Here is a 20598-nt window from a genome sequence, read left to right as displayed (position 1 = left end):
TAGAGGAAAAAAAATGATGTCCTAAGGAATCTTCGGCGGTTGATGGAATATATACTATATCTCTTGATCATGGTGGTAGCTACACAATTATCCATGTAACAAAACTCATCAATTGTACACTTATAAATGGTTAATGTTATTGTATGTAAATGATACTTTAGTAAAGGTGATTATAAACAACTCCCAAGCAACTAAAAATTATAATATATCTAAGTCCATTCTTTTTAAGGGATACGTTTTTTTTGGGTTTTTTTGCCACGCCCCATGGCTTCTGGGATTTCAGTTCCCCGACCAAAGATTGAACCTGGACTACGGCAGTGAAAGTACCAAATCCTAACCACCAGACCCCAGGGAACTCCCAGGGAATACTTAAAAAGAAATTACCTCACTCTTAATTTTGTATAGAAGAATAAAACGTTATTTGACTATATCTAGGTAGGATATTTTAATGCTTGCTAGTACTTGAAGCCAGAGTTCAGTGTGAACATGCTCACTGTGGAGTGAGAAGGTAAGAGAACTGTATTTTGATACTTCTGTGACAGTCATGACAGTTAAATCGTCACACTGCTTTCTTCCTTTTTTAGCCCTGGAATGAGACCAGATGTAAGCTCTCCTCCATCCAGCTCCTCAGCAGCAACGGGACCACCTCCCAAACTCTGCCTAGTGTGCTCTGATGAAGCTTCGGGATGTCATTATGGGGTCTTAACTTGTGGAAGCTGTAAAGTATTCTTCAAAAGAGCAGTGGAAGGTAGTGTGTGTTTTGAAGAGTTTTATTATTTCTCTGGTTCCTATTTCTCAGAGTGGATTCTGAAATTTCTATTATATGCAAAGCCCATTAAGGCTAGAAGTCAGTAAAAGCAGGGGGAGGAGGGTAGCTCCTAAGTGCTCTAGCGGGGAAGAGATACTTTAAAAAAGAAACTAGAATAAAATAGAAAACTATAAACTGAAGGGAGGGAGTATGGTCAGAGAACAGAAGATAACTAAGAAAGTGCTATCATGTGAAATGATGGTGTTAGGTTTCAGCAGTAACTAGTGCTCATTGTGTTAGTATTATGGGCTTTAATTCCCATGAATTAGCTGGTTTTAAAGCCACCAACTATTCCAGTCTGGCAAAAATGAGTGATAATGAGAACTATGAGGGGGAAAAGTGTTTTGTTTTGTTTTCCAATAAGCCAGGCCTGTGCTTTGTGGTATAAATGTGGTGTAAGACCTGATCCCTGCTCTCTGGGAGGTCACAGTGTACTTGGAAGTGAAAGATGACTTAACAGTTACAAGGTACAGAGATTATAATACAGAGGAGCAAGTGACAAACTGCCTGAGGTCAGGAAAGAAGGTGTTTTAGAGGAGGTGACTTCACTTGACAAGTATATTCATGTAAATTTTACCCTTGTTACAGATTCAGCCTGCACATCAGCTCCTTACAGAAGGAAAAATTCATTCCATAAGCAGATTATTGGAAGTCACACTAAAATTTTCTAATATGACCAGTGAATCCTCTTAGAAAAAAACTGTTTTGTAATTTGGTTATTTGTAAAGCATTTGGAAGGCAGTGTGGCCTGAATGGATTACCTAAAGCTCTGATTAGATAATTAGATTTTTAAAAAATTAACGTATTCATTCACAGTACGAGAAAGATTATTATCTGGCTTCAGTTGAGTTTGCATGTCCTTAAGAGTTAGATGAGTCATTTTCTTTTGTTTGGATTGCTTTTCATATATTAACAAACTATAAAATTACTTGTGTTATCCCGCAGAGAGCACAGGGATGCAGGCTTTAACTAGTTTGGTATCATCCAACTACTGAGTAGAGTCATTAAGTAAAGCCCACCCCTAATTAATGCAATGTCTCTAACAAAGTAGATGTTATTTACCACAGACAGAAGCTTCTTCTTGTCCTTACTTTATTCAGCACTTTCTTCACTGATTAGTTCTTTCCATGGTATATATAAATGCAGTGATAACAGTATTATAGTATTTCTGTACATCAAAATAATATTGACAAATTTTAATTCTGAAAGTGAAATTCAGAATGAGACAATGGAGCCTTAAGAGAAATACAGGAATTAAAAAAAATTTTTTTTCATTTGTCCTCATTTTAACTAAAATCATTCCTTAAAACAGGGCTACAAATTCCAATTCCAATGCCTACAGGGACTGAGTGTGGGTCATTCTGGCCAAATATAATACAACTGGGCAAGGAAGGGCAGTTATTTATGTTAGAGAGTGCAAGCATGCCCTACCTAAAAGCGTCCAAATGCAATTTAAAAAAGAAGAAAAAAGCTAAACATACTACAAATAAGACATCACTGCAGGCCATATGCCCTCTGGCCTTAATCTCTGCTTTAGAATTAAATTCTTATACTTGTTTTAAGGTAAAATTTCATTGAATATTAGCTATACTGTTTCAAAATGTATATCATACAAGTATTTCAGTTAAATATGATAGCTAGATTACATGATTAATAAGAAAAGGTTAAAATGTGAACTGTGTTAAGTAAATCCTTTATTTGGACTTAAATTTTCTCCAGGGTCACTTCCAGCTCTAAAATTCTGTAATCATTTGCTAAACTAACTTCATGGCAGTTCTACTTTTCCTTTCTAGACATGATAGAAATCTGTTTTTAAGTCCAGATACATATTTTGGAGCACTTTCTTGAACACTTACAAAGATGAAGCTTGTATGATTTTCATTACACTACATTCATTCCATTTTTTTTTAACACCTGCTAGATATTATAGGTTGTCCACCAAACTGGCAAAGTATTGTAAATACCCAAACATTTAAATATTTTTAGGAAATTTGCAAAAGTTTTACTTATTTATTATCCATACAACCCAGATCGAGGATTGATATTTTGAATTTTTTCATTCATTATTCTAGGAGTTGCTTTTTTGCATACAGAGAAGAATTTGGGTAGCTCCATTTCTTTAGATGTATACTAGCTGAATGATCTTTTTTTTCGCTGAGTCCCTTTTTCTTATGTTCCCTTTGCACAAATTGCATATAATCTTTGTTGGTGGGTCATAATGGAGATGGATATCAGCTACCCTTCATTTATGATGTACCAAGCACTATGTTTTATATGTCATACCACTTAATTAACAGCTCTGTGGGATCTTAGATGCTATTATGATCCATATTTGATAGACTAGGAAACTGAAGTTCACACAGTTTGACAGAGCTAGGATTCAAACATAGCCGTCTCCAAACAGGCTCTTAATCTCAGTGCTATACTGACTTCCTGAAAGGATAAAAATCACATCTCCTGGCGGTTTATAATCTAGTTAAATACTGAGATGAAAGCAATAACAAGGGAATTATTTACTAGCTAGTGTTTATTGAGTGCTTACAATGTGCTAGGCACTATTTTAAGAACCTTCTACACAACTGCCTTTAACCCTTGCAGAAGCACAGCAAGGTAGGTGCTAATTTTCCAACTTTACAGATGGAGAAACAGTGGGTTCGGAAAGGTTAATAAACATTACTAAGATCACACAGCTAGGCAGTAGAGCTGCAAATCAGACCAAGGGCTTCCTGGCCCTTTGCCAAGTGCACTTTGCACTATACCACACTGTTTTTGAGAGCAGTAAAGAAAGATGCTCAAGCTGACAGTCACAGTTCACATTTGAAACGTGGATACTTCCAATAGGGTATACAAACTACAGAAAACCCTAGGACGTGCCCTTTGCTGTGCTGCCCATTTCCTATACCACTTTCATTATCTCGATCATGTCCAAGCATCACTGTTCTATTTACTACCTAATATTTTTCTTGGATCACTCTTCTTTATAACTTTATTTTAAAACAACTTTACTGTCTCTACTGTATTAGTTATCTATTGATGTGTAACAAATTACCCCCAAAATGAGTAGCTTAAAACAAGAGATGTTTATTATATCACGCAGCTTCTGAGAGTCAGGGATTTGGGAGCAGCTTATTAGCTGGGTAGTCCTGGGACTCTCATGAAGTTACATTCAGACTGCTGGTGGAAGCTGCAGTCATCTGAAGGCTTGAGTGGGGCTAGAGGATCCACTTCCCAGCCCATTAACATTGCTTTTCACAGGAAGCTTCAGTTCCTCATTATGTGGGCCTCGTCTAGTGCTGCTCTCAACATAGCAGCTGGCCTCCCCTGGAACAAATGATCCACAAGAGAGGCTGTGACAAATATGGGAACATAATATCTTTATAACTTAATCTCAGATGTGATATACTTGTCACTTGTGCTGTATTTTATTGGTCACACAGACCAGTGCTGGTATAGTTTGGGAAGGGACTATCTAAGAGTGTGAATACCAGGAGACAGAGACCACTGGGGGCCATCTTGGAGGCTGGCTACCACATCTACCAGAAATAGAAATAGAATCAATTGCCAAAAATAGATTTTTACCATAAAAATATAAATACAATGCAAACAAAACAATGTTGAGAAATTCCAGCTGGCCCGAAGGCTCTTCTCCTGACATCTGCTCTCTCTTTGTAGTTAGAAAGGGAATTTACCAAGTGGTAAAGGACACAGGAATTCCAAACTAAGATGTCTTATTGTCTTATCAAAATGATTGAATTGACAGGGAGTGACTATTAGTGGTACATGTCCATGCCTTGTAAATAGTGACCACTATTCTTTTTATAGATAACACACCTAAAGGCTTGTCCAACTTCATACTAATAACCAGAAAGAGCCGATTTGAACTTACGAAGGTACAATGCCCCCTGATCGTGTAGCTCAGATTCTTAAAAAATGTGCTCGAGACATGCCTGGGATAAAGAAATCATTATTAGCATAGCATGCACATTCTCATCTTTTGGTTAGATATAAATAACGCACTGAAACTTTTTCTGTGTTTAGCAATGAGTAATTTTTTCAATTAACTACAGGACAGTGATTCAGGGATATTCTTATGGGGTAGAACTTCTGTGTATTATAACTGCTTCAATTATGATGGCATCTGTTGTTCCTACTTAAACTGTATAGAGGATAGAATTATTGCATTAGTGCTTCCATTTCATGTCCAAGTAAGGAAGCTAGCAAACTTACACAATACAGAAAGGAATTGAAACAGCTCGTACAGACATTTGGCATTGGAGAACAACTCTGGAACAAAGCTGAATTGTAGACCATTAGTCAATTCTGTGGCCTATTTCTCACAAAGAATTGAACCTGATACAGTTAACCATCTACCCCAAACTAATGCTTAACAAGCAGTATGATTTAACATGTTAGGAAGAAATGAATATAGTTTATTTTCATCCAAGTCAAGTAGATTATTCTATGCATAAAGTATCTTTTCCCAGAAGTTAGACTAGGTATATTCAACCTAATGAATTGATGATTATGATTTTTTCTCCTTTCTTTGAATATGATTTATTTTTGAGAAGACAAATGTCCTGTAGTCTTCTGAAGACCATTCCCTCTAGTGTAAAGACACAGACTCTTAATTATCTAGTGTATCTATTTAGATATGCTGGTCTTGTGTAGGAGGATCCTTTCAGTTTTTGCCAGGCTAGCAAATCTTCAGATAGTTTTCTTCAACAAAAGAGGGTACAATTGAGGGGAGGGAGAGGGTAGGAAGACTTTGTCTGTCCCTTTTTTTGTTGTTCTTTTTAATTTATTTATTTATTTTTGGCTGCATTGGGTCTTCGTTGCTGTGCGCGGGTTGTGGTGAGCGGGGGCTACTCTTCGTTGCGGTGCGCGGGCTTCTCATCGTGGTGGCTTCTCATCGTGGTGGCTTCTCTTGCTGCAGAGCACGGGCTCTAGGCGCGCAGGCTCAGTAGCTATCGCCCGAAGGCTTAGTCGCTCCACGGCATGTGGGATCTTCCCAGACCAGGGCTCGAACCTGTGTCCCCTGCTTTGGCAGGCAGATCCTTAACCACTGCACCACCAGGGAAGTCCCTTTTAAATTTTCCTTGAAAATTTTTGACAGGTGAAAACTGCATTTCTGCCTCTTAGCACATTTAATACTGTGTGGCAGAAGATTTTAAACAGTTAACGATCTTTAAATAATGAACAAATCTCCCTAAGTCCTATATACAGTAGCTTAGTTTGCCAAGTCTGTGATACACCTAACTAATTGCTGGCAACCTTAACATAATTTAAGTGTTTACCTATCACTTTATTTAAAAATTTGGAAGGGGAGCACGCTTTATTTGCATACGGTGGTGCAATGCTGAATTAAACTCATTTTCCTTTTGTGACTCTCACAGTATTTTTAAACCAGTTTCCTCTTTCTCTAATCCTCCTTAGCATTAAGTTAGAAGTCATAATAAAATAATGAGATCTTCTATAAATAGAATAAATAAAATACAGAGATCTTCTGTACTTGTTAGAAGAAACAACTGTTTAAAGCACAATTTAAAGAACAGCTTATCAAGAAAGAGGTTACCCCTGGTAGGTAGGGACTGGAAGGGGGCAACAAGAGGGTTTGTGGGGGAACTGTTCTGCTTCTTGATATGAGAGCTGATTACATGGAAGTGTTTGGCTTATGAAAATTTATTAGGTTAGGTGGTACACTTAGGATTTGTGAGCTTTTCTATATGTATACTGCAGTAGAGTTTTTTTTAATGAACTATGTTTGTCAAACAGAATATGAAAGGCTTTTTATTTTAAGTTGACCTCTCAACTTTGTAATGAATGTAAGAAAGTACACTGTATGTTTCTTAATCAATGCCTTTGGTCCTTGGCTATGTTCCACCCAAAACAACAACAGCAGCAAAGAGCCTCTCCATAAAAATATCCTTTAAGGCCTGTGAAATTTTAACAGTGTCTTTATTTTCCATATAGGACAGCACAATTATCTTTGTGCTGGAAGAAATGATTGCATCATTGATAAAATTCGAAGAAAAAACTGCCCAGCATGCCGCTACAGAAAATGTCTTCAAGCAGGAATGAACCTGGAAGGTAACGTAAAAATATCTAAAATGAACTGTCTCTGCATCATATAAAAATGTATTGTTTTACTTTTTAAAATATACATAAGCAGATGTAATAATTAAAAGTAGGATTTTTTAATGAGTATTTCATATTCTGCTTAAGTTTATTCACCAACTTTTACTGTACACAGTGAGTTCAGTGTAGCCAGACTATATGCTAAGAAAGAAAATTATGTAATAATGAAACTTATAAGACTTGAAGAAACATTACTTTGATCTTTCTTATTTCTTTTTTCAACCTCAAAACTATTTGCTACGGTTAGAAATGTTTTTATACTAGATATAGTTACATGTCCATTATTCTGTTATTTACCTTTTACTTGGCACATATGTGTATATATAAATCTTTTGTTACAAATCTACAGGGGGGAAAAAAACTCCTCAAGGAGGCATTGGATGGGTTTTGTTTGTTTTTCAAGCAAAGAAGAAATCTGAAACTAGTTATAAGTTTCATATCCTGGTTTATATAACAAGCTGTATAATTAAAATTGATCTCATCATTTAAAATCTTTCCTCTGGAAAAAACGTTTGGAATTTTGCCTTAGTTGAAACTGCAAGTTCCATGAAGGTGGTAGTGGTGATCTAGTAACCCCTGTGCACTTTGATTCAACAAGTACTCACCAAGGCAAGCACTAGACATAAAACAGTGTCTGCATTCAACATCAGTAAAATAGTGCCTGTATTCAAGTACTTTACTGTCTAGTTAGGTTGCAGAGTCAAACACAAAATGGTACAGCACACTACAAAAGGAATAGAGAGCTACAGGAGCAAAAGGAAGGTCACCTAATTCTGTCCTAAAAGGCAGGGAAAGCTTCCTAGAAGAAGCAACATTGAATTTTAAATCTAGAGAAGTTGAGTAGGAGTAGGTGGAAAGTAAGGGCAGAGGCATGATCAGACTTGTTATTTTGGAAAGACTAATCTTGTCGAATATGGTGATATTAGAGGGAGCATGGAAACCATGTGGTTCTTTTGACAGAAGAGAGACTGTTGGTGCTATCTAGTACACACTGTGTGTATATGTTTTTAAATATAAAGTAGATTTATGGGTGTGACTGTAGTCTAATTCCCCAAACCAGACACACAACATTATCTTCTCAGGTCTTCATATTACTTCAATAGCAAAAAAGACAGATTAAATTAGTCTTTTCTTCACCATGTTTTACAGACCTTCATGACACACCAATCACTTTATTACAGAGTGTCAACATGTTAAACATTGCTTTAAAGAAAATGATAGCTGGGACTTCCCTGGTGTTCCAGTGGTTCTCTGTGCTCCCAATGCAGGGGGTATGGGTTCAATTCCTGGTTGAGGAACTAAGATCCTGCATGCTGCATGGTGCGGCCAAAAACACAAAACCCCAAAAATATTTTAAAAAGAAAAAAGAAAATGATCAATGCCCATCTTCTTGTAGGTGTTACAAAAGCTACAGAGATTGATTACACATTCATGTAGAAGTTCACTTTCAGTACCACAAGGATAATTTCTTCTTGTTACCAAAAAACCCAGATAGTTATTCCTAACTTTCTTACATATCACATCTCTGTGCATATTCTAGTTTCATTTTTCTGTTCTCTCACCATTTAAATAAATATATATTAGCCCGTGTCAGGTTTTAGTGCTTGGTTTATATATTTTTTTCTCCAGCCCCAGTTTTTCTACTTTCCTTTAATCCCCATGTTTTCATCTCAGCTATTTTATATTTAGAAATAAGTTTACTCAAAGGACAAGCTCAAATAAAATACTGTCATATCACTAATATAGTGTGGTTGCTTACCCAGTAACATTTTAGATGCTTTCCCAAATACACATAAAGCTTTACTTTGATCTTTGGAGCTTTAAGCTCTTTTGAGCAATTCCTCCCCTATCCCAAGTATAAGGGAATTTTTTTATTCAAAAGAAATAAGATATATCACCTATAAAATAATGATTCTGATGGACCAGGCTAGTAAGTTTGTCCCATTTCTCCTCCTTCTTACAATTTAGTAACAGCTGTAGTGACCTTTGCCTTTACCTCACCGGAAGACCAAGGCAGCGAGTGACATCTCATTTTCTCTGTATTATCAAATATACCATCACTGCCATTTCTAATCAGGTCTTCCGTTGAAAAGTCAACTTTTTTGAATGAATAAAATTTAAACGTACAATTTAAGCTGCAGTTTCTCAAAACACTGAAATAAAAAACCACACGGCATGCTTCTATAAGTTGTCATATAAAATATCAGAATACTGGGGAAATTAGCCTTTGTCAAGAGCTACTACATGCTAGTCTTTGATATACATTCTTCTACTCAAAGAGGTTATTTTGGACCCTCATATTAAAACCACCTTCAAGTAGGACCAAGATTATTAACCTCATGTCCACTTACACTACACTGTTCTAGTTTGTTATTTAATCATATATTAGCTATTAGGTAGCACATATCGTGCAGTTGATAATGTAACTCTACTTGTAGAAAAATTTAAAGGAAGGCTTTAAAAAATCTAATAGAGTTTTTGTGTATATGTGGTTTTAGTGTGAAAGCCTCACTTTTGTTTTTAATTATTCCAGTATATATAAAACTTTTATTTGGAGTAGGTATGTGTGTGTCCCAGAAGTATTTGGTGGGCAATAATACTTAATAATACTTAGTACTTAAGCATGAAACACATGGCTGAACTACATTGTTCTTCTTCGTTTTTCTTTAAACAATCTTTAAAAATGTTCTCTTGTTCATCGGAGTGTTTCCCCTAAGCAGTTTCATGATAGCCCTCTCAGAGTAATTTTGCAGAAGCAGTCACCTCTCTCAGAGCCCAGTGCTCTCCATAAATGTAACTTAGGACTGCAAGTGCTGTATTTTGATACTGTTGCTCCATACCAAGTGACTCTCAAGATTTATTTTAAGGCAACCTTCTTCACTGCTTAAAGTGCCTGGCATTTGAGTACAGTAAGTTTTTTAATGGTGATCCTAAATGTTTTTTCATTTTAAGGTGTATTGTAATTATTCCTAATTATAGTTTTATTTTTGTCATGAGGGTCAAGTGGAACTTATAGGCAAGGAGGCTTATGGTATCAGATTTCATAACTAACATTTTTAAGCTAAGTTTTAAGCTAAATAAGATTTCTTTACTTTTCTTAAGAATGAAATGGAGCTATCACAGACTCGTGAACACTTCTGTAGCGATCATATATTGACTGCTAATCCCCTGTATGCTCCAACGGGTCAGGAGCTTAGAGGAAAATCTTATTAACTAAATTGTGATTAAAAATAGTGATTGCTTAACTAATTCAGTTAACGACTCCTTGCCACAGTTATGTGAAAATAGTACAGAGTCAGCACAACACAGTTGGGCTCAATAGGCCTTTCTGAGCTTGAAGCATCAGTTCTTAGATAAGCAGTAAGAAATTAAACTGATTATATATTGAGTACAGAAGATGATTTTTTACCTTTGATCTTTATTTTTTTACGTTTTTATTTTTTATTGAAGTATAGTTGAATTACAGTGCTGTGGTAATTACTGCTATACAGCAGAGTGACTCAGTTATACATATATATGCATTCTTTTCATATTCTTTTCCGTCATACTGTATCACAGGATATTGAATATAGTTCCCTGCGCTATAAATTAGGGCCTTGTTATTTATCCATTCTGTATGTACCAGTTCGCATCTGCTAATCCCAAACTCCCAATCCAGCCCTCCCCCACCACACTCTCCCTTGGCAGCCACCAGTCTGTTCTGTGTCTGTGAGTCTGTTTCTGTTTTGTAGATAGGTTCATTTGTGTCCTATTTCAGATTCCACATATAAGTGTTATCATATGGTATTTGTCTTTCTCTTTCTTAGTATGCTGATCTCTAGTTGCATCCATGTTGCTGCAAATGGCATTATTTTGGGGTTTTTTATGTCTGAGTAGTACTCCACTGTGTACATGTACCACATCTTCTTTATCCATTCATCTGTCGATGGAGACTTAGGTTGTTACTGTGAACAGTGCTTCTATGAACATAGGCATGCATGTATCTTTTTGAATTATAGTTTTGTGTGGATATATGCCCAGGAGTGGGATTGCTGGATCATATGGTAACTCTGTTTTTAGTTTTCTGAGGAACCTCCATGCTGTTTTCCACAGTGGTTATACCAACTTAAATTCCCACCAACAGTGCAGGAGAGTTCCCTTTTCTCCACACCCTCTCCAGCACTTCTTATTTGTAGACTTTTTAATGATGGCCATTCTGACTGGCATGAGGTGGTACCTCATTGTAGTTTTAATTTGCATTTCTCTGATAATTAGCAACGTTGAGCATCTTTTCATGTGCCTATTGGCCATCTGTATTTCTTTGGAGAAATGTCTATTTAGGTCTTCTGCCTATTTTTCAAATGGGTTGTTTCTTGTTGTCGAGTTCTATGAGCTGTTTGTATATTTTGGAAATTAAGCCCTTGTCAGTCACATCATTTACAAATATTTTCTCCCAGTCTGTAGATTTGTCTTTTCGGGTTTTTTTAATCGTTTCCTTTGCTGTGCAAAAGCTTGTAAGTTTGATTAGGTCTCATTTGTTTATTTTGGTTTTCATTTCTATTGCCTTGGGAGACAGACTTAAGAAAACATTGGTACGATTTATATCAGAATGTTTTGCCTATGTTCTCTTCTAGGAGTTTTTATGGTGAGAAGACTTTAAAATCCTCCAGTTCGTCCTTGTCCTTTCTTCTTTGTTTTAATGTGGAGTGTAGGAACACATATTCTAGACAAATTTTAAGTTATGGTTAATTGAAGTTTTTACCGTACTGTTTCAGTATATTGACTGGGGATATGCATGTTCTTGTTTACTTTGTCAACAGCCAAGTACATTCCACGATTTGGAGATCTGGGTGTCAGTGAGATACCTTTGGTTGTTTAAAGGGTTTCCTTACGTGTAGGAGCTCTTCCTTTTTTAAAACTTTATCACTCCTCTGTAGACTTGGACTATGTGAATTCAAAATATTCTGCAACTGTATTTTACCACCAGTTGTGGCAATGATCATTCTTATACAGCGCTTAACATGTGCCAAGAACTGTTTTACACATTTTATATATTTTAACTGACTTAGTTATCAACGGACCCTATGAGGTAGGTACTAATATTATCCTCATTTTACAGAAGAGGAAACTAAGGCCCAGGGAATAACTTGCACAGATACCCAACTACTCAGTGGCAGAGCCAGGATTATATTCAAACATGCTGGTTTCATATTTATGCTCTCTCTACTACTACAGCCTAGTGTATCTTCAATAGAGCGTGGTAAAATAAATTAGAACAGATCTATCGTGATCCTGTTTCTCTGTTTTGAAATGTTAACTAAAAATTCTTAAATGTCTCAGCACAGAGCACAGTAAGAAATGGGACCATTCTATTCAGTGTAAACAGCAGGGTTTTTTCCCTTTCTAACACTGTACATTGAGATACATAGTTCTTGCCACCACATCTGTCCTCCACAAACTAGGTACTTTGGCATTTTAGGGACAGAGGATCTAATAGTGATTAGCATTTACTTTTTCTTCTTTCATACAAATTACATTCCTTGCCCTTCCTTGGAGTTCTGAGTGCTTTCTCTTTAGGAATACTAAAATTCTTTTCTTGCCTAATATTTTTATTTGTCACTAGAACAAGTAAATTCAAGAGTGAATACTAAAAAATCTATAGAATCCATGCTGTAATTTGACTATACTGTTCCAAACTAAGTCAAAAATAAAAGATGGTTTTAGTTACTTTATATATTACATGAAAATGGATACTTTAGGCTTACAGAGTCATGAATATAAATCTCTCATAAAAGGGAAATTATCCACTGGTAATTTATGTAAAGAAATTTGAAGTTTTTGTCTTCATCTCCACAAAGGTTTTTAAGTCCCATATAGTATCCATCATATAAAGGTAAAAAGTAGATTCTTCTGCTGTTAGAACTAATACTGTTTGTTTTTAGTGTGTGATCTCCTATGTCATCTTACTGTCTTGATAAGAAGGGGACTTTGTGCAAGCGTATAAACGGTATCACTGTCTTCATTACATATACCCATAATTAGATTAACCGTAAGCCACAGTTACTAGTCTGGGATTACAAACTGAGATTCTTTCTTTCAGTTGATAATAAAAGTAATTTGCTTTGTATAACTAATGACAGTTTTTACTTTGGAGAGAAACTGAAACAGAAATTACTTTATGGAAGAATCTAGGTGAGTGATTTGTTTATATTGTTTTAACATAGTGTTGTAAGACAATTTGATATAAAGTATAACTATAATGAAGAATGGCTTATCTGTAGAGGAAATTAATAAATGAACGGTTCCTCTTGATCCTTTGCTTTCAGGCAAAAATGTGTTTTTCTCTTATCATAATTGCTAAATAAAAGATTTCTCCTCTTTCAAATTAAATAGTTGCAGAAATTAAAATACCTCTTTAATGAACTGTGCTGCCCAGATTTTCCCATTACAGCTGATTTCTGTGTATTTTTTTTTTAATATACCCACAGCTCGTAAAACAAAGAAAAAGATAAAAGGAATTCAGCAGGCCACTACAGGAGTCTCACAAGAAACTTCTGAAAATTCTGCTAACAAAACAATAGTCCCCGCAACGTTACCACAACTCACCCCTACCCTGGTGTCACTGCTGGAGGTCATTGAGCCGGAGGTGATATATGCGGGCTACGACAGCTCCATTCCAGATACAACTTGGCGGATCATGACTACACTCAACATGTTAGGTGGGCGGCAGGTGATCGCAGCCGTGAAATGGGCAAAGGCGATACCAGGTAAGATGCAAAGATAACGCAACTAAGGCACAAGTCTTAGAATCTTTTAAATAAAACATTCGGGCTTTCTATCGCCCTGGTCCCATGGCCTCCTGCCATCCCCACTCCATCAAGGGGGGAAAAGGTATAAATATCAGGGGAAATTTTTTTTTACCTTAAATTCACTGAATGAGTATCATCCCAGGACAGGACTCTTGGCTTTCTGTTTTACTATTTAGTATAGCATTTTACTATTTAGTCCATATTTACTCACATAGGCAAAAGGTGACAAAAATTGGCAACTCTTATTACACTGAATGCTTTTAAAAAGTACTGAGGGCTTTGGTCTTAACATGTCAGATGACAAAGGAAAACCTGTGCCCACTTTGTGCTTCCTTTCCTCTATCTGTTAAGAGTCCTCCAAAACTGTCTTTGGCAGTTCGCAGAGAGACGATCTTCTCTTTGGCAACTAGAATGTTTCCTCATACCTTTATTCCTCTTAATTCAGGATTCAGGAACTTACATCTGGATGACCAAATGACCCTACTGCAATATTCATGGATGTTCCTCATGTCATTCGCCCTGGGGTGGAGATCATACAGACAATCAAGTTCCAACTTGCTGTGTTTTGCTCCTGATCTGATTATTAATGAGTAAGTCATTTGTGAGTCATTTTCCTTCAGGACTGAATCAATCCTACCAGGTATCTTGGAACTGGGCAAACTTGAAATAGAGTTTATCAGTGCTTAAGGCAGACCAAGTGTAATGCAGAGCAAATTACACGTGGCATTATTACTGTAATTTAAGGATATTTTTTTAAATAGTGAGCATCGCTTTGGGTCAGTAAAGTCTACAGCAAGTAAAAAGGAATCTTACTGTGGCCTTGTTTTAATTATGTAACCCTACTTCAGAAAGGAAACAGATGCAGTGTTTGCATTGCATGATGCAATTCATACTGATCTTGCTTTCAGCAGGGACAATTACAGATGGGGATGACAGGTATGGACCCAGAGACAAGAGGTATCTCTTTGCATGGCAAGGCTCACTCAATGTCTGTGACTTGGAAAGAACGTGGGAACAAGATTTTATTTTTAAATTTGGGAGAGAACCAACCACACTTTAAGATTTGATCAATCAGCTATTCTCTAGTCCTCTAGGCCTGTGAAATACTTCAGATATCCATTCCCCCGTACCCATTGCAGTTGTTGTTTTCCGCCTCCAGTTTATCCTCCATCATGCTAAGTTTTTCTTCCTAATGCAGTTTGATCATATAATGGATCACCCCGACACACAGGTGTCTTCAGTGAGCACTCAGGGCACACTCAGCATGGTTTCTGGCTTTCCAGAATCCAGCCTCACTTTATCTCTCGTTGTTCTCCTTCACATACTCTTTGTTCCCACTCAGCGTGATCTGTTCTTCATACATACCCCTAGCTCATGATGTTCATACCACCATGTAAAACCTCTCTGCTGTACATCCCTAGCTCTTATCCCTTTCTACCTTTTTGTACTCACAGCTTATTTCCTTTATTAGAATGCAAACAGGAGAGTCACACACTCACATATACCTACCCATTGGTCTGGGCACAGTGAAAACTGAAGGAGATTTGTGTTCATGTGAAAAAAGATAGAGATGTTAGAATTGTGAGCTCTGGGTGCTCCTGACTAAGAATTCCCAAAAAATTAATGAAATCTTAAACCACATTATTAGAATAATAGTCTCGTTGTACTCTATGTGAGTTAACCCATCATTAGTAGTTTGTGTTCAGGATGCCATATTAAAAGTAACAGTGACTGTAAATATGTCCAGAGTGGCAAGGAGTTTGGAAATTAACATCAGCTGATGAACAGAGGATGAATGGAGGAAGGGGAAAAGGACACTTGAGAACACTGAGGACAGCCTAAAAAGACATCCTGTGAAGATAAAGCAAACATATTGTTTTATCTGTTTGTTGGGTATGCCAGGCATAAAAAGAACAGGTAGAAGTTATACAAGAGCATCTATCTATCTGAGCTGAGCTGAGTGTGAAATGGGAGGGGGCTTGCCTGATGTAGTAAGCTCGAATTATTGTATCTATTTTAGTAGAGACTGGATGGTGCTAGCTCTAAATATTTTAAAAGAGGCTGAATTATTGAGTTAGACTTGGGGTGGTTGCTCTATTGGTAATACTTATTTTCCAGCACAGTATTCATTGAATCATATTTGAGTACTTACCAAGTGCCAGACACTATTTGAGAGCTTGAGCTATAAGAGATGAGGCCCCTGCTCACATACTGATGAGGAAAATCAAATAAATGACCAAAATTATTTCAGAGAGCCATGACAGAATAGTGTGGGGAGAGGGGTATAGGCTACTTTAGATTTGGGGACCACAGAAGGCCTCTCTAAAGAGCTGAGTGCTAAAGAGTACAAAGAACAGCTTATAGGAAAGGTAGGGCATCTCAGGCAGAAAAGATGAGTACAAAGGCTGGAAACAACCTTGGCATGTGTAAGGAACTGAGAGAAAGCCACTGAGGATGTTCTGTGAGTTTAGAGAAGTGGACAGGGACCGAGTCAAGCAGCATCTTGTAGGCCATGAAATAGAGTTTAGATTTTATTCTCGGAGCATGAAGAAGCCAGTGCGCGGGAGAGGGGGGGGTTTCAAACAGGGGAACATCAAATACTTACCACACTCCTAATTTGTGCCTGGTACAGTATTAGCAGAGAACTACAGCAGAGAACAAGACAAACAAAGTTCCTGACCTTTATGGCTTACACTCTAGTTGAGGAGACACAGATAAGCATCAAATAAAGAATCTCAGACTGTGATGGAGTTTTTACTAGAGAGAGGCCTTTTTCAGATAGGGTGGCTAGTATTTGAGCTGATGAGACCTGAAGGAGAAGACCAGTCTTCATAGTGAGAAGAAACATGACTGACAAGAGGCATGTGAAATATGTACTATAATCACACTCTTTGTATTCCAAGAAGGGGCCATATCTCTGCCGTCAGTTGGTAGGCACTGCCATGTGGTTCACCAGACCAGATCTCCACACATACTCTTCTACTTTAAAGAAAGAAGTCACCTTGACTATCTGTTGCCAAAAAAAAAGACTGCTCAAAACCACTGCATCACAATTTGACAAGATTTTAAGTTGTTCGATCAAATTTAACTGATAAAAATATGTAGCTTATATGTATATTCAGAGACATTTGAAATTTCTTAGTACTTGCTCCTCATTTCAGAATCTGACCATGCTTGCTTAAAAAGTTAAAAACATGTTGACTGGGCTTCCCTGGCGATCCAGTGGTTAAGACTTCGCCTTCCAATGCAGGGGGTGTAGGTTCGATCCCTGGTTGGGGAGCTAAGATCCCACATGCCTCGCAGCCAAAAATCCAAAACATGATCAATGTTGTAACAAATTCAAATAAAGAGTTTAAGAATGGTCCACGTCAGACAAAAAAATCTTTAAACCAAAACAACATGTTTGACTACATTTACTCTTCTTAGTCACTTGCAATTTGAAGTCATTTAATTGTGATTAAAACTGTGAACAGGTTTATATGAAACACCAGCATATCCTCTTTTATAAAATTAATCTAATTCAGAGTTTTTATTTGGGGGGGGCACTCAAATTTAGACTTAAACAGTTACAGCATAACCTTATAGCATAACCTGGTATTTCTTACATAAAGTAGGAGTTAACAGAAATTTTTTCTCAGTGTTCAACTTTATTGGAGGATAAATGGCTTACAGAAACAACAGCTTTTAAGTGGGCATTCTTATTTCCCATTCTTGTGTCCTTATGCTGTTGTGATAATAATCATCTTTTTTTTTTTCCTGTTAAGTCCAAGATCACTTTCTGTCAGAAAATTAAAAAAAAAAAAACAGCTCTTGAAGTATTTTTAAAAGCATGAATGAGGCTCAGTTTCAGGCTCTTAGTGTCATTTAAAAAGTCTGAGACTCTATTTGAAAATCATAGATGTGATACTAACTGTTGAGAATCCTAACTGAGAATTCATTTGGGGTACCTTTAGTTGGAAGAATATTCAGTTTCATAATGTCAGTCAGAGGCAGATTTTGGGTATCAGAGTCAAGTTCTAATTCTGACTCTCTACATAACTGTAAACAGTATCACATACAGTTGTCTTTAGAATGGAATGCTGTGAAAGAAAATACCGTTTGATTTTCAAATGGGTAGGATTTTAAAACTGTGTTGTCTAACTGGACATATTCAAATACTACCATAAAACCTTTATTTAAATGAATAACTGGTAATAAATTCTGTAGAAATAAATTATAAAATACTTAAATAAAACAAATGTAGAAAAATAATTTCTCCACTATATTAAGGAAAGTTTTCCAAAATTCTGATCCAGAGAGAATTAGCATTAATTGCAATAGTTAGGTGAGTTCATGGCTTTGCAAAATAGAACAAAAAAGTACTTTTTTGGGGAACAAGAATTATTTCTTCCTAACTCAAACACTGATATTTGTCTTTCACAGGCAGAGAATGGCTTTACCCTGCATGTATGACCAATGTAAACATATGCTATATGTTTCCTCTGAGTTAAACAGACTTCAGGTATCTTATGAAGAGTATCTCTGTATGAAAACCTTACTGCTTCTCTCTTCAGGTTGGTAGAACACCTACTCTCTTCTAATATTCACCTGAATATTCAAACGCATAAAATATAGAAGTCTAGAAACAAAGGTTTATTTGTATGTATACAAAGCACTAATAATTATACCAAGTCTAGTTTCCTGCTAGTCAGGTACCTTAGATTTTCATAAATGTAAATTTTAGAAAGGTACAGCCAGTGATACCAAGATTCATAAGATAGATAGATAGGTATCATGGAGAAATGGAGAAGTATATGAATCACATGGCAAGGAGGAGGCGGGCTCTACCGACCTGTAATATCTACAGCCTTCTTCCTTCCTGCAACCTTTGACAATGCCGAAGACACAGAGAAGGAATGCCAACAAGAATGATTTTTGTTTCTCTACTACACTGTTATTTGGTGACAAATTTTAGTTATACAATGAGTACTACTGCGTATAAGAAATTACGGATGAGACCTAATAAAACTTAAAAGCTTCTGCACAGCAAAGGAAGCCATAAACAAAACGAAAAGACAACCCACAGAAAGGGAGAAAATATTTGCAAACAAAGTGACCAAGAAGGGATTAATCTCTAAAATACACAAACAGTTAATGCAGCTCAATATCAAAAAAACAAACAACCCAATCAAAAATGGGCAGAAGATCTAAATAGACATTTCTCCAAAGAAATACAATGAAATGGCCAAGAGTCACATGAAAAGCTGCTCAACATCACTGATTATTAGAGAAATGCAAATCAAAACTACCATGAGGTATCACCTCACACCAGTCAGAATGGCCATCATCAAAAAGTCTACAAACAGTAAATGCTGGAGAGGGTGTGGAGGAAAGGGAACCCTCTTGCACTGTTGGTGGGAATGTAAATTGATACACCCACTATGGAGGACAGTAAAAAGTTTCTTGAAAAACTAAAAATAGAGCTACCATATGATCCAGCAATCCCACTCCAGGACATATATCTGTAGAAAACCATAATCCGAAAAGATACACGCACCCCAGTGTTCACTGCAGCACTATTTACAATAGCCAAGACATGGAAGCCACCTAAATGTCCATCGACAGAGGAATGGATAAAGAAGATGTGGTAATACACAACAGAGTAGAGTATTAGCCATAAAAAAGAACAAAATGATGTCATTTGCAGCAACATGGATGGACCTAGAGATGGTCATACTGAATGAAGTAAGTCAGGCAGAGAAAGACAAATATCATATGATATTGCTTATACGTGAAATCTTAAAAAAAAAGATACAAATGAACTTATTTACAAAATAGAAATAGAGTCACAGATGTAGAAAAACTTATGGTTGCCAAGGGGGAAGCAGGGGGAGGGATAAATTGGGAGATTGGAATTGACATATACACACTACTATATATAAAATAGAAAACTAGTAAGAACCTACCATATAGCACAGGGAACTCTACTCAATACTCTGTAATGGCCTATAGAGGACAAGAATCTAAAAAGAGTGGGTATATGTATATATACAATATAACTGATTCACTTTGCTGTACAGCAGAAACTAACACAACGTTGTCAATCAATTATACTCCAATAAAAATTAATTTAAAAAAAGAAATATGGGAGAAACAGATACAACCTACAAAAGGTGTGCTTGATTACTATTAGAAGGTTGGTTAATGCAGCACTGGAGCTCGACTGCTGGACAGAGGTATTCTATCTAGAGTTTATAGAACAATCTTGAAAGTTTAGATGAAGTTATTGGTGTATGAACTTCAGTGAGACTACTTTCAGCTAGCAAAGTATATTAGAAAACTTCTGAAAAATAGAGTATCTTGTCTATCTTAGTAAAAATACGGCATTTTCAACAAAAAGAAGCCTTCATTCCATTAGTAACTGTGGTTTCAAAGTTGCTGAATAACTGTAAGCTGTGGATGCTCACATGACTACATCTATCTATTTAAGCTTTTCCAAAGCACACATCAATATTAATACCTTCGTACTATCTTCATTTTACGAAACGTTGTTTATTTAATGTCACTAGATTTAAGGAATATTAATATTTCAAAGTAAGAAAAATACTCGTTTTTAAGGTTACCTGTAGCAGTACTCTTGTTAAAGAAGTGAGCTTGATGTTGTTTGAGGAAACAGTTAAATTTCTGATCAAGAATCATTTTGATTGGTAATATCCATGTACAGGTCAGTGCTAAGATACTAACCTTACTGGTAAAAAATGATGCTTTAAGTTTTATACATTCCAGACTCACTGAGCTATATGTTTTTGTTTTTTTCATTGTAGATGATAAGAAAAAGTAAATTGAACCAGTATATATCACTGGTTCTTTAAAAAAAAATAAAATCAG

General features: G+C 36.4%; 1 protein-coding gene and 1 long non-coding RNA gene across 11 annotated transcripts in view; one reads left to right on the top strand and one right to left on the bottom strand.

Annotated features, from left to right (window-relative positions):
* Nucleotides 1–20598, bottom strand: part of LOC137221825 (uncharacterized) — a 56982-nt gene that overhangs the window by 2108 nt on the left and 34276 nt on the right. The window contains exon 2 of the long non-coding RNA XR_010942155.1: nt 4695–4755. This is a non-coding gene — a long non-coding RNA (uncharacterized lncRNA). The remainder of the gene's footprint in view (nt 1–4694; nt 4756–20598) is intronic.
* NR3C1 (nuclear receptor subfamily 3 group C member 1) overlaps nt 1–20598 on the top strand; it is a 465790-nt gene that overhangs the window by 431919 nt on the left and 13273 nt on the right. For 9 of the 10 annotated variants that reach the window (XR_010942154.1, XM_067732128.1, XM_067732130.1 and 6 more), the window contains 5 exons: nt 585–751; nt 6779–6895; nt 13411–13689; nt 14177–14321; nt 18154–18284. Coding sequence is in view for 9 of the 10 variants with exons in the window: in XM_067732128.1 (XP_067588229.1) it covers nt 585–751; nt 6779–6895; nt 13411–13689; nt 14177–14321; nt 18154–18284 (839 nt within the window). In the remaining variant the exon portion in view is untranslated. The remainder of the gene's footprint in view (nt 1–584; nt 752–6778; nt 6896–13410; nt 13690–14176; nt 14322–18153; nt 18285–20598) is intronic. The other variant, XM_067732133.1, reaches the window with a different exon arrangement.

The sequence above is a fragment of the Pseudorca crassidens genome, chromosome 3, assembly GCF_039906515.1.
Source record: "Pseudorca crassidens isolate mPseCra1 chromosome 3, mPseCra1.hap1, whole genome shotgun sequence".
Classification (NCBI taxonomy): Eukaryota; Metazoa; Chordata; class Mammalia; order Artiodactyla; family Delphinidae; genus Pseudorca; species Pseudorca crassidens.
Note: the sequence above shows the minus strand (reverse complement) of the source record. Positions and strands in the feature narration are given on the sequence as shown.